Source organism: Alosa sapidissima, chromosome 13 (assembly GCF_018492685.1).
Source record: "Alosa sapidissima isolate fAloSap1 chromosome 13, fAloSap1.pri, whole genome shotgun sequence".
Lineage (NCBI taxonomy): Eukaryota > Metazoa > Chordata > Actinopteri > Clupeiformes > Clupeidae > Alosa > Alosa sapidissima.
In genome coordinates this window covers 27,278,180-27,291,365 of record NC_055969.1, presented here as the reverse complement: position 1 = coordinate 27,291,365, position 13,186 = coordinate 27,278,180, and the positions used below count along the sequence as shown (strand labels likewise).

General features: G+C 43.3%; 1 protein-coding gene across 3 annotated transcripts in view; it reads right to left on the bottom strand.

Annotated features, from left to right (window-relative positions):
* Nucleotides 1-759: 759 nt before the first annotated feature.
* Nucleotides 760-13,186, bottom strand: part of ggt1b (gamma-glutamyltransferase 1b) — a 70,578-nt gene continuing 58,151 nt past the window's right edge. For 2 of the 3 annotated variants that reach the window (XM_042058986.1, XM_042058987.1), the window contains 9 exons: nt 11,879-12,071; nt 9,229-9,389; nt 8,375-8,521; nt 5,936-6,072; nt 4,669-4,856; nt 3,495-3,622; nt 3,250-3,362; nt 1,736-1,849; nt 760-1,190 (listed from right to left, as the gene is read on the bottom strand). In XM_042058986.1, the coding sequence (XP_041914920.1) occupies nt 1,044-1,190; nt 1,736-1,849; nt 3,250-3,362; nt 3,495-3,622; nt 4,669-4,856; nt 5,936-6,072; nt 8,375-8,521; nt 9,229-9,389; nt 11,879-12,071 (1,328 nt within the window). In that variant the 3' untranslated portion in view covers nt 760-1,043. The remainder of the gene's footprint in view (nt 1,191-1,735; nt 1,850-3,249; nt 3,363-3,494; nt 3,623-4,668; nt 4,857-5,935; nt 6,073-8,374; nt 8,522-9,228; nt 9,390-11,878; nt 12,072-13,186) is intronic. The other variant, XM_042058985.1, reaches the window with a different exon arrangement.

The window sequence follows — 13,186 nt, the reverse complement described above, 5'->3', positions numbered from 1 at the left end:
CACACACACACACACACACACACACACACACACACACACACACACAGAGCAGCCGTGGCCTACTGCTGTTTGTGTTTCACTAATTCACGGATTGGGATAAATGCAGAGACCAAATTTCCCTCACGGGATCAAAACAGTATATATACTTATACTTATAAACACGCACAGATACATAAAACACACACACACACATGTAATCAAGCAGACACACGCACACACACACACACTCGCAATCGAAAACTCACACACAGAGAAGCACACACTCATTTACATACCGTACACAAAAGTTGCAAGAGTAGGGGATGGAGTAGGAGATGGAGACAGCGTGATTAATCTTTGCGGAGAGAATGTGCAGGACTAAGCGACGGTCATATTTTGTACCGCTTTGTGGTAAATTGTGTTTGTTTATGTTATGCAATGCTATATTATGTTATGTTTGTTTATGTTATTGTTATGTTTGTTTATGTTATGCTTATTTATGCTATGTTTGATTATGTTCTGTTCGGCTATGTTATGTTTGTTTATGTTATATTATGTTTGTTTTGTTATGCTGTTATAATATGTTTGTTTATGTTATGTTTGTTTATGTTATATTATATTTGTTTATGTTATGTTTGTATGTGGTTATGCTATGTTATGTTTGTATATATGGTTATGTTATGTTATGTTTGTTTATGTTGTGTTTGTATGTTTGTATATGTTATACTATGCTATCAAAGTCGATAATGAAATGGCAAGACAAACAGTATGAAAAGAAATAGCACAGCACAATTAATTAATTTATAAATTAAAATACAATATTTACAATCAATTTGTGCACACACATGGCATTGCACATTGCAGCATGGCTCTCTTTGCAGCATACGCATATCTGTGTATGTTTTTGTCTGTATGTATTTGTGTATGTAGATGCCTGTGTGTGGTTGTGTGTCTGTGTTTGTGTGTGGGTTTAACTCTGTGTTTTTGTCTATATGTGTCTGTGTATGCACAAATGTACAGTGTGTGTGTGTGTGTGTGTGTGTGTGTAAGCATGTGTGTTTATATCAGTATCCTGCAGCGTATCCTCCTTTTCTGGGGTCCGATTCAGCGACTACCCCATCGCCCTGTCTCATCACCGCCTGCACCACCGCTGCCACGGACATCAGCAAGGCCGTGTCATGGTTCTTCTGCTCCAAGCCCTCCAGAATGTTCTACGTGGAAAACACACACACACACACACACACACACACACACACACACACACACACACACACACACACACACACACACACACGTTGTGTTTGCATACACTGACATTTGTGCATATGCTCCACCACCAGTAGGTAGGTAAGTACTGTAAGTGGTGTAATCAAGGAATGTGCGTATCTGTAAGAGGAGAATGAGTGTGTACAACATGAGTTGGAGAACTGTTACCAGTGTGCGTGATGCTGAAGTTTAAGTAAATTCTCTAAAGAAATATCCGTCTCCATTTGATCTAAGAACACAACATCACGCACACACACACACACACACACACACAACAAGAGCTTGAGCAATTCATCAGAAATCTGAGGCACTTTTTAAAAGGCTTTTAAAATGTTTAAATGGCTCTTCAGAATGCTGCAGAAACGTACTACCTTGAATGGCCCTTCTAAACGTACCACCCTCATGGCTGCCTCAGATTTCTCACATCTTGTTCAGCAAATTGGATCCCCAAACTGAGCAGCTCTATGGAGCCTATGTATTGTCCACTCACCGGGTCAAAGTTCACCTCTCCGTACGTGGTGTTGGGGGCGAGCTGGTTGTGAATGCGAGGCTCCGCTATTGCTCTTTTCAGGTCATAGTTGAAGACAAGAGCATGGAGGAGAACCTGGAGACCACAGAGCCGCAGACGGAAGATGAATGAATCAAACACGTACTATGGTATCAGGTCTGGAATCAGTCCACCTGGGTTTGATTCCCACCTCCACAAATCTGAGTCGCTTTGGATAGAAGTGTCTATGTGTGTGTGTGTGTATTGGGGGGGGGGGGTGCAGTGAAGAGAGACAGGAATGATACTCAAAGAACAGTGATGCAATGCAGTGTGGAGATGCTGTATGCAGTAATGGGGTATCTCTTTAATGTGAAACTGAGCAATCACATTAAAGAGATGCACTGATGAGATACAGGGATGTATCTCTCACTCACTCACTCACTCTCCCACTCAATCACTCACTCACTCACTCACTCACTCCCTCACTCTCCCACTCAATCACTCACTCTCACTCAATTCAATTTAATTGAAGGTTGCTTTACTAGCATGACTAAGTACAGTGTTCTCACTCACTCACTCTCCCACTCACTCACTCACTCACTCACTCTCCCACTCACTCTCACTCAATTCAATTTAATTCAAAGTTGCTTTATTAGCATGACAGTGTTCTCACTCACTCACTCACTCTCCCACTCACTCACTCACTCTCCTACTCACTCACTCACTCACTCACTCTTACTCAATTCAATTTAATTCAAGGTTGCTTTATTAGCATGACTGTAAGTACAGTGTTCTCACTCTCCCACTCACTCACTGCCTTCACTCTCTCTCGCAATCACATTAAAGAGATGCACTGATGAGATACAGGGATGTGATGCCGTTCAGTAGGAGATGCAGTGATGAAATACCGTGTGACATGAGTTGACATGAGAAGAAACTGTGACACTTCAAAAGCAGTGATGAAGTAATCAGGCACAGTGAGGAGATGCAGTGAGGAGATAATGAGATACTGTGATGTAATGCGGTAATGTAATGCAGTGATGAAATGCAGTGTGGATGGGGAGATGCAGTGATGTAATGCAGTGATGAAATGCAGTGATTAGATGAGTAGATGCAGTGATGTAATGCAGTGATGTAATCCAGCGATGTAATGCAGTGATGTAATGCAGTGATGAAATGCAGTGATTAGATGGGGAAATGCAGTGATGTAATGCAGTGATGTAATGCAGTGATGAAATGCAGTGATTAGATGGGGAGATGCAGTGATGTAATGCAGTGATGAAATGCAGTGATTAGATGGGGAGATGCAGTGATGTAATGCAGTGATGAAATGCAGTGATAAGATGGGGAGATGCAGTGATGTAATGCAGTGATGAAATGCAGTGATGAAATGCAGTGATTAGATGGGGAGATGCAGTGATTGAATACTGTGTGGATGGGGAGATGCAGTGATGCAATGCACTGGACACTGGAAGGGCAGTAATGAGACAGAGCTGCAAGCGCCTGCTGAAACTCACTGAGGCGGTCGCCGTGGTGATCTTCGTCCCACCAGAGCCTCCAACAACCATTTTTACTTTATTGTTCTTGTCCAGGAGGATTGTGGGAACCATTGACGATAACGGCCTCTTGCCTAAAGAAAATGTAAAACATAAACCACTGAGTCTGTTTCTGTCTGTATGGCTGATCTTTGGGTGCAATACAGTCACAAGGACTTGTTGTCCTTGTGTCAAAATGGAGAAGATACAGTATGTTGTTGCTTTACCTGGTAGGATGAAATTATTTGGGGAGGGTGGGACGCCAAAAGCGTTTGTGATGAAGGGGGAGCTGAAATCATCCATTTCGTTGTTTAAGAGGATCCCAGTTGAATTGGACATGACTTTAGATCCAAATCTGGCAAAGATAACGCACAGAGCGAGCTTATGATAAACAATCAAACACGGCACATATCACATCATATCAAAATAGCTTATCAAGGATTATCAACATATACCATATCACAGCAGCACAATAGCATATCACAATAGGTGATCAAGGCTCTTGAAACTTCATAGGACTATGAAACTGAGTCATAGGACTATGAAAAGTATCTGTGGTGTTAAATATAGGTGCGATTTGTAGGATTGTTACCGAACGTGCTGCAGACCAAAATCAAAACACTGGTGAACGTTCTCAAGACTACCAGACGTGAGTCTCTTCTGGGTTGCCAGATGTAATGAAGACTTAGCTAACGTTAGTTGACCTGCAGCTGCTTTAACGTTTCTCCAACCATGACCCAGCTACACATTACGGAAACAGTGAAAACAAAACATACCTCTCTAACCAAAGTAACATATTTAGCTGAAGTTAGTGATGCAGATTAAGTTTAGCCTAGGCTACCTGTTGTGGAGAAATATGGCCAGCTCGCGCGTCAGATTTGATATTCTTCGTTTGACGAAGACGTCACCATCTCAGGAAGCTCCTCTGATGTCCACTTAATTTGTTTCTTGTTTTAATTTTGGAAATTTACCTGCCTCTCGTAGGCGTTCATGACTACAACTGACAGCTGTTGACAGTTGGCCTTTGCTAATTTGGCAACCCAAATAGGAGGACGCGCTAGCCCATTATTAATACGCTATTCTAGAATTAATCGTTCAAAACATAAACGAAAATTCCAAGAGATTCCGCCCCGTAACTCATTTTTTTCATGGGTTTTACGGGTTAGAGTAATGTTGTCAAATAAGCCATTACTTCAATTCATCGTGTTTCCTTACTCTCTGACAACATATGGTGATCATTTTTGGAATGGTAGACTTGAAGAGGCTGTTGATCTGTTGAGCTATATGATACTGACGCTGGCAGAAATGTCATGCTTTCATCACAGAATTCGTCACAATTTTCTGTAATATGACACTTCTTGACCCTGACTTGACCACTTGATCCTCAAGTTCATGTCTTACAGGGTGTTGATGGTGCTGGTGGCGGCCACCGCGCTTCCATCCTCTGCCATGACGGACAGGTGGGTGGTGCCATGGTCGTCGGGGACGAAGTACTCTGGCTCGTAGTACTCCATTGGGTGTGTGGTGTCGTCGGTGATCCGACTGCGGAATAGTTCGGCCCCATCGTCTGAGGTGATGTTCTTGACGAACTGAAAGGAAAGATGGGAGGAGGAAAGGACCGATGGAGGTGTGTTTTCCCCAATGGAGAACATCCAAGAGAAACAACCAGGAAGGAAATCCAACAGTAACAGACAGAATGGTGATCCAGTGTTGGTTATCAAAGGCATTCTCTGATGTTTGTGTGTATGTGTGAGAGAGAGAAAGTGTGTGTATCTGTGTGTATGTATGTGTGCGTGTGTGTATGTGTGAGAGAGAGAGAAAGTGTGTGTGTGTGTCTATGTGAGGAGTGTGTATGTGTGTGTGTGTGTGTGTGTGTGTGTGTGTGTGTGTGTGTGTGTGTGTGTGTTACTCATCCCAGGCACACTGGTGTGATGACAGGTGTCTGGTCAGGGTCCATCCATCATTTGTTTTAGTATAAATCCCATCCTCTCCCAAACAAATATTTCTCAATCCTGACCTTGAGGTTAGTGAGCCCAGTGTGTGACCCTTGCAAGCTAGAGAAAGCTAGGGCAAGACTCCAACATTAATATTACAGTAGTATTTCGACATCCATTTCAGTGTTTAAACCGCAGATTTACAATCAGTCGTTAAGGGAGAAGGGGCCTAGGAAGTCCAAGACTGTGGACGGAATCTCACTACGAGCTTTCCCAGGGCCAGCACACACACACACACACACACACACACACACACACACACACACACACACACACACACACACACACACATACACACACACACACACACACCTGGCAATAGAAGACACCAGGCAATCAATGTCAGTTTTAAGAACACAGTTCTTACGGAAGAGGCTACCTTAAGAACTACACAGTTCCTAGGGTTCCAAGTTCCAAGGCTTGCATTTGCTCTGCCTGTGGGAAGTTTGTGTAACATGTGTTAATGGAGCACTCACATCGTTGGGCTGTAAAATGCTGACCTTGCTTTAACACCGCTCTCAGACAAGGCCCTGAACAGACTATCACAAGTAAATATCACTTTTATGTCAAAATCTATGACTGATTGAATGATTTGGGATTGAATTAATGAATGAATTAATCAATCAATCAATTGTTCAATCACTCAATCAGCCCCTTCCAGAAGTCATACTCACAGAGGTAATGTTGACAAAGTGAGGGTCTCCGAGCACGCTTCTCTTGGCATAGGCGAAGCGGAAGGCCTCAACAATGCGGTGATAGGTGAGCACCTTCTTCTCCAGCGTGGAAACACTGTCTGGCCCGAGCTTGTAACCTGAGGGACAGACAAACAGATTACAGAGATGTCTGCAGATGAATCTATTCAGTGTCTGTCAGACTGACATGACATCGTCATAACCATTCACATGAACATGAGAGAGTCTTTATGAATGTGTATGAATGCTGTAAAGTTGTCATAACAAAGACGTTCCAAACAATGTCAACTTGACATACAAAACAGATGCCACTTACCAGATATAAACATTCATAAAGGCTTCTTAATGTTCATGACAGGTGTCATAGCTCTGATGGCGTTGGAGTACATCAGTCTTATGCGCACCTTTTCAAATAACATGTTACCCAAATGCCTCTGATTAGCACAACGCCAGGCTAATTAGTGCCAATGGGGACAGCAGCTAGCCGGCCGGGCAGCCAATCAACAGGGAGGAGGACTTTTTCCGACAGCAGTGACATGTTTTTCATTACCAGGACACCAAAAGCGCTACAGTGTGGCGCGGTAATGAGATTCGCACCAATGGAGAGCAGCGAGATGGCTCCGAACAAGCAGCAAGTTTGGGTTTGATGGCTCTCATTAGTCGCTCTCATTGGGAGTTTCTGACTGACTTACTCACTCTCTCACTCACTCATTCACTCACTCACTCTTTCACTCACTCACTCACTCATTCATGGGCGCATGGGCAGAATGGTGTCTGATAGAGAAAAAGAGCATGAGTATGAGTAATTTAATGAGCATGAGTAATTTAACTGAAACAAATGTGTGTGTGTGTGTGTGTGTGTGTGTGTGTGTGTGTGTGTGTGTGTGTGTACAAGTGTGTGAAACTCGCTGTGTGACATGGAGTGCACGTGTGAAGTCTAGAGTTGTATGTGCATGTGTTCAATCATATGTTTATGTGCCTGTGTGTGTGTGTGCGCGTGTGTGTGCCAGTGTGTGCCAGTGTGTGCCAATATGTATGCACACGCGTGTGTGTGTGTGTGTGTGTGTGTGTGTGTGTGTGTCTGGCACAGACAGAGGGTGTTGTCTGCCATGTGAGACTGAGGGCTTCCCAGAGTAGAGTGTGACGGGTCGGGTCCAGTGCGGACAAACCCAGGAGAGAAGCAGGGACCTTTAGATACAGTGTGTGTGTAAAGGGATTGGGGGGGGGGAGGCAGATATGTTAACTTCAGCTCTTTGGTTCTCTGTGTTAGACTGATCCCCTGCTGTGGTGCAGAGTGGTCGTTGAAACTGACCACACACACACATACACCGACCAGACCAGCTACACTGACCAGACCAGACCAGACCAGCTACACTGACCAGACCAGACCAGACCAGACCAGCTACACTGACCAGACCAGCTACACTGACCAGACCAGACCAGCTACATTGACCAGACCAGCTACACTGACCAGACACACTGACCAGACCAGTGCAGTGAAACATTTGTAGAGTTAAAATGTAGAGTTAACAGACTGTGGAGTTCAGCCTCCATATAAGTTGTGTGGTGTGGTAGTGGTATTGTTGGTGCCCAAATGCCTCTGATTAGCACAACGCCAGGCTAATTAGAGTGCCACTGGGGACAGCAGCTAGCCGACAGTGTGGCGCGGTAATGAGATTTGCACCAATGGAGAGCAGCGAGATGGCTCCGAACAAGCAGACCAGCTACACTGACCAGACCAGCTACACTGACCAGACCAGTGCAGTGAAACATTTGTAGAGTTAAAATGTAGAGTTAACAGACTGTGGAGTTCAGCCTCCATATAAGTTGTGTGGTGTGGTAGTGGTAGTGGTGCGGGGTTACTGTGGTAGTGGTACGGTGTTGGTGTGGTAGTGGTCTGGTAGTGATGGGGTGTGGTGTTGGTGTGGTAGTGGTGTGGTAGTGATGGGGTGTGGTGTTGGTGTGGTAGTGGTGCGGTGTTGGTGTGGTAGTGGTGCGGTGTTGGTATGGTGTTGCTGTGGTAGTGATGGGGTGTTGCTGTGGTAGTGGTGTAGTGTTGGTCTGGTAGTGGTGTGGTGTTGCTGTGGTAGTGATGGGGTGTTGCTGTGGTAGTGGTGTGGTGTTGCTGTGGTAGTGGTGTGTTAGTGGTGCAGTATTGGTGTGGTGTTGGTGTGGTAGTGGTGCAGTGTTGGTTGGTGGTGGTGCGGTAGTGATGGGGTGTTGGTTTGGTGGTGGTGCAGTAGTGATGGGGTGTGGTATGGTGTTGCGGTAGTGGTGTGGTGTTGGTGTGGTAGTGGTGCGGTAGTGATGGGGTGTTGGTGCGGTAGTGATGGGGTGTGGTATGGTGTTGCGGTAGTGGTGTGGTGTTGGTGGGTGTTGGTGTTGTTGGTATCCTCAGGCCCTACGTGAGGCGGAACTCACCTTTGAGGATGTTGAGGATGAGGGCCAGCACGGGGCCACTGGCGGGTGCGGGGGGGACACATAGCCGGTACTCCCCCATGCCCACACACAGGGCCTCCTCCAGCCTGGCCTGGTAGTCCTGGAGGTCCTGCAGAGTGACGATGCCACCTGTAACACAATACACACACACACACAGATATGATATGACACAGATATGACCACACAGACAGATATGAACACACACACACACACACACACACACACACACACACACAAACACACACACACACACACACACACACACACACACACACACACAAACATGCATGCACGCACACACACACACACACACACACACACACACACACACACACACACACACACACACACACACAGACATGAACACACACACAGAGCAAATATACTGATACCAATGTTGACTGCAAACACAAGGGCACACACACACACACACACACACACTCATGCATACACACACATAATCATACTGTCCCAGGCTGATCCAAGGTTGTTTGTTGCCATCTTAGTCTCCAGGTTATTTTTATAGTCTTGTTTTGTTTTCAGAACTTCTACTTTTAGATACTTTATTGCTATTTGCAGTTCAGCGATGACACCCTGCTTAAAGCATGACTTTCTTTTCTGTAGGACAGGAGACATACTGGTAAGAGTCACCTATTGCCCTTGGACTTATTAGCAATCGCTTATGTGATCTTTGTCTATGTTATGTGTGAAGTACTTTGAATTGCCATTGTGCTAGAATATGTGCTATAATAATAATATTATAGTAATAATAATAATAAAAAAGAGTAAAGTTTGCACATTACCATTACCTCACAGCTCACAAAGTAGGAACCTACCTGCAGCCTGGATGTCCCGCACCATGTTCTCCGCTATTGGCCCCTTGTAGAACGCATCTGGGCCCTGATTGGCTATGGCCTCGTAGGTGTCGGCCAGCTTGCGGTAGTAGATGGTGCTATTCTCTCTCAGAATGTTGCCCTCTGAGTCACAGAACACTTCACTAAGAGAGGAGAGAGAGAAGACACTAGAGCAACCAACAGGAGACAATGACAACAACAACAACAATCAACAACAACAACAACATAAACAACATCAACAACATCAACAACATCAACATCAATAATAACAACAACCAACAACATCAACAACAACAACAACATACAGTTTTTCTCAGTCGCTTTTGTGCTTTTTTCAGATCAGAATGAAAATTCTCATAACTATTAGTTCAACCTCCACAACATTTAGTCATTTGTGCACATCATAGTAGCAATTTCTCTTTCCTCTGAACAAATTGCAAATACTTTTGGACATGTATCAGTTGCTTTCATACAATTCTCTGCTGTTTTTTAACATTATCATTTGTTTATGTCATGTCAGTCAAAATGAACTATACTTATGAATGCTGAATAGTCGTTCCCAATAAAACTAATAGTCTTCATTTCATTGCTTGAGTCATTACATACAAAATTGTTGAACTAGTTATCAAATTCTGTCACAGTGCTGTAGAATTGCAAAGAACATACAGTAAAAATGTATGCATTCAGTGTCTTGTACTCACTTACTCACCTAACTACAGCAATGTGTAACTTTACTGTAGTTTTCAAATGGCTGTACAAGTACTGTATAGTGCTGTCTTGAGCATGTTCAGGTAGTGTCACCGAGTTCTGACCTTTTTTTGCATTGGAAAACACTGAGAGAACTGTCATAATGAAAACATGACAAAGCCATTTGACTATCTTGTTCATAAACGATGGTGTCAAGACTTCTCATTTTGATGACACTGACAGTTTCATTGACATGAATACCTGCTTTTGAGGAATGGACTATCCATTTTGAGCAAGTGACGTGCTTTTGCAGGTCATCCACTAGGTTTTGCAGTTTGCACTAATTGTTTTGAGAATTGCACTAACTTCTGTGCAAATCTTAATAGTGATGTGAGAAAAGCACCAAAGCGACTGAGAAAAACTGTAAACAACATCATCAACATCAACATTACAGTTTTTCTCAGTCGCTTTGGTGCTTTTTTCCGATCAGAATGAAAATTCTCATAACTATTAGTTCAACCTCCACAACATTTAGTCATTTGTGCACATCATAGTAGCAATTTCTCCTTCCTCTGAACAAATTGCAAATGCTTTTGGACATATATCAGTTGTTTTCATACAATTCTCTGCTGTTTTTTAACATTATCATTTGCTTATGTCATGTCAGTCAAAATGAACTATACTTACGGATGCTGAATAGTCGTTCCCAATAAAACTAATAGTCTTCATTTCATTGCTTGAGTCATTACATACAAAATTGTTGAACTAGTTATCAAATTCTGTCACAATGCTGTAGAATTGCAAAGAGCATACAGTAAAAATTTACGTATTCAGTGTCTTGTACTCACTGACTCCCCTAATGTGTAACTTTACTGTAGTTTTCAAATGGCTGTACAAGTATTGTATAGTGCTGTCTTGAGCATGTTCAGGTAGTGTCGTTCTGACCTTTTTTTTGCATAGGAAAACACTGAGAGAACTGTCATAATGAAAACATGACAAAGCCATTTGACTATCTTGTTCATAAACGATGGTGTCAAGACTTCTCATTTTGATTACACTGACAGTTTCATTTACATAAATACATACATAAATACTTGCTTTTGAGGAATGGACTATCCATTTCAAGCAAGTGACGTGCTTTTGCAGGTCATCCACTAGGTTTTGCAGTTTACACTAATTGTTTTGAGAAATGCACTAACTGCTGTGCAAATGTTAATAGTGATGTGAGAAAAGCACCAAAGCGACTGAGAAAAACTGTAACAACAACATAAACAACATCAACATCAACAACAACATCAACAACATCATCAACAACAACAACAACATCATATTTGGTGAAAAGCAGCTGTCTGCCCTGGAGCCACAGAACATTTTACTCAGAAGGGAGAGGCAACAGAGAAGACACTGGCAACTGACAGATAGATAGATAGATAGATAGATAGATAGATAGATAGATAGATAGATAGATGGATAGATAGATAGATAGATAGATAGATAGATAGATACATAGATGGATAGATAGATAGATAGATAGATAGATAGATAGATAGATAGATAGATAGATAGATGTCGGCTGTAGGTTTGAAGTCATTTAGGGTCAATAGGATCAAAGTGTTATGGAATCTACATATTACTTCTGGACCAGGTGGCTCTTTGACCGTGTCACACAAGCCATCAAAGGCCTGCAGGGGGATCATTTCCTGCCTTACTGTACTCCAATCTGCTATCTGCAGCATAGACTGTACAGTCTATGATCTGCAGCGAGTAATCCTTATCTTCACCTGCAGTGAAGCAAACTGGCTCACGGTTAACAGTCAACTCAGAGGTTTCAATGGCAAAGTTCGATTACATCTCAGAGAAAAATTGAGATTACTGTCGCACCATAAAGATTTATCGCTGGTGATTGTTTTTTGAATATGGTGCGGTTTTGAGATAGTGGTTGTACCATAAAGCCTTATCGCTGGTGATTGTTCTCCTGTAGCTGTTGATGGCCTTTGCCAAGGCACTGCCCAGAGGAAACCCTTCGCGTGCCAACCGTATGCTGGGCAGGAACAGCTCCTTCCACGGTAGCCTGCCGTGCCGCCTGTGTGCCAGCTCGTAGCCGCGGATCTCTCCTGGCACCGCAATGGCCAGACCACCTGCCATATGGAGACACACACACACACACACACATACAAAGATCAGGACAGCCGTGATGCTGAGCTGGGTTTCAGCTCTGAACTTATGAACTACCAGTCTCTCACACAACACTTCCCACATAACACAACACACTGTCACACAGAACGCCTCACACACAATGCACACACCAACACAAAAACAACACACACAACACTCTCACGCATGCAAGACTTCAAACACAACACTTGTTCTCCACCCATGCTGCTTCAAGCTGTCATGCATGGAAAATATAACACGACTGAAATTTAAATCTGAGCATTTGCGTCAATCATGGCTGAAATACAGTAGATGCACGATAAGTGCCCAAAAAGTGTTGCAATATGGCCGCCGAGTGGAGGTACTTGCCTGATAAGGACGTTGAGAAATGGAGATCTATGTGAAAAATCACCGGAGTTCTCCTTTAAGTTTGAGCAGTAGATGATTTTCAAAGTTAGTTGCACTCATCCTTGGAGTGAACAGTAATCCAGCACAACTGAAAAGCCCTCACAAGCAGCTGAGGCAGGCAGGCCAATGTTTAGTTGCAGAGAGTTTTTTTTATATTTGGAAACGAGCAGAAGGTTCAGCAGATTAAAGGGCGTCGAACTGGGGGGGAAAGTGGGAAGTATAGGGCCCCAATGGAGGAGAGGGCCCTTGAAAAGTGGAATACAGGGGGCACAACATTTTCACCAGGCATTAGTAATAACTCAGGTAACCCACACATAAAAAATCCAAACAACTCCATAAGTAGAGTCATGTGTAATGAAGTGGAATAACACAGGGAAAAAGTATTGAACACGCTAAGAAAAAGCACTAAGGCAAGGAAAGGGAAGGAACGAGCTGGAATCTGTAAGTAGTTAGAGAGTAGTTATCCTTTCTATCTGTGCAAATTAATATAAGCTTGGTTAGTAGCCTACATATTGATGGGCTATAAAAAGGTTTTTCATTACCAAGGTGTCACACAAGAAACATTTCATGATGGATAAAAGCAAAAAGCTCTCCCTAGACCTTTGCAACCTTATTGTTGCAAAACATATCAATGAAACTGGTTACAGATGTAGGCAGTAGGCACGTTCAATACTTTTTTCCTGTGTCATTC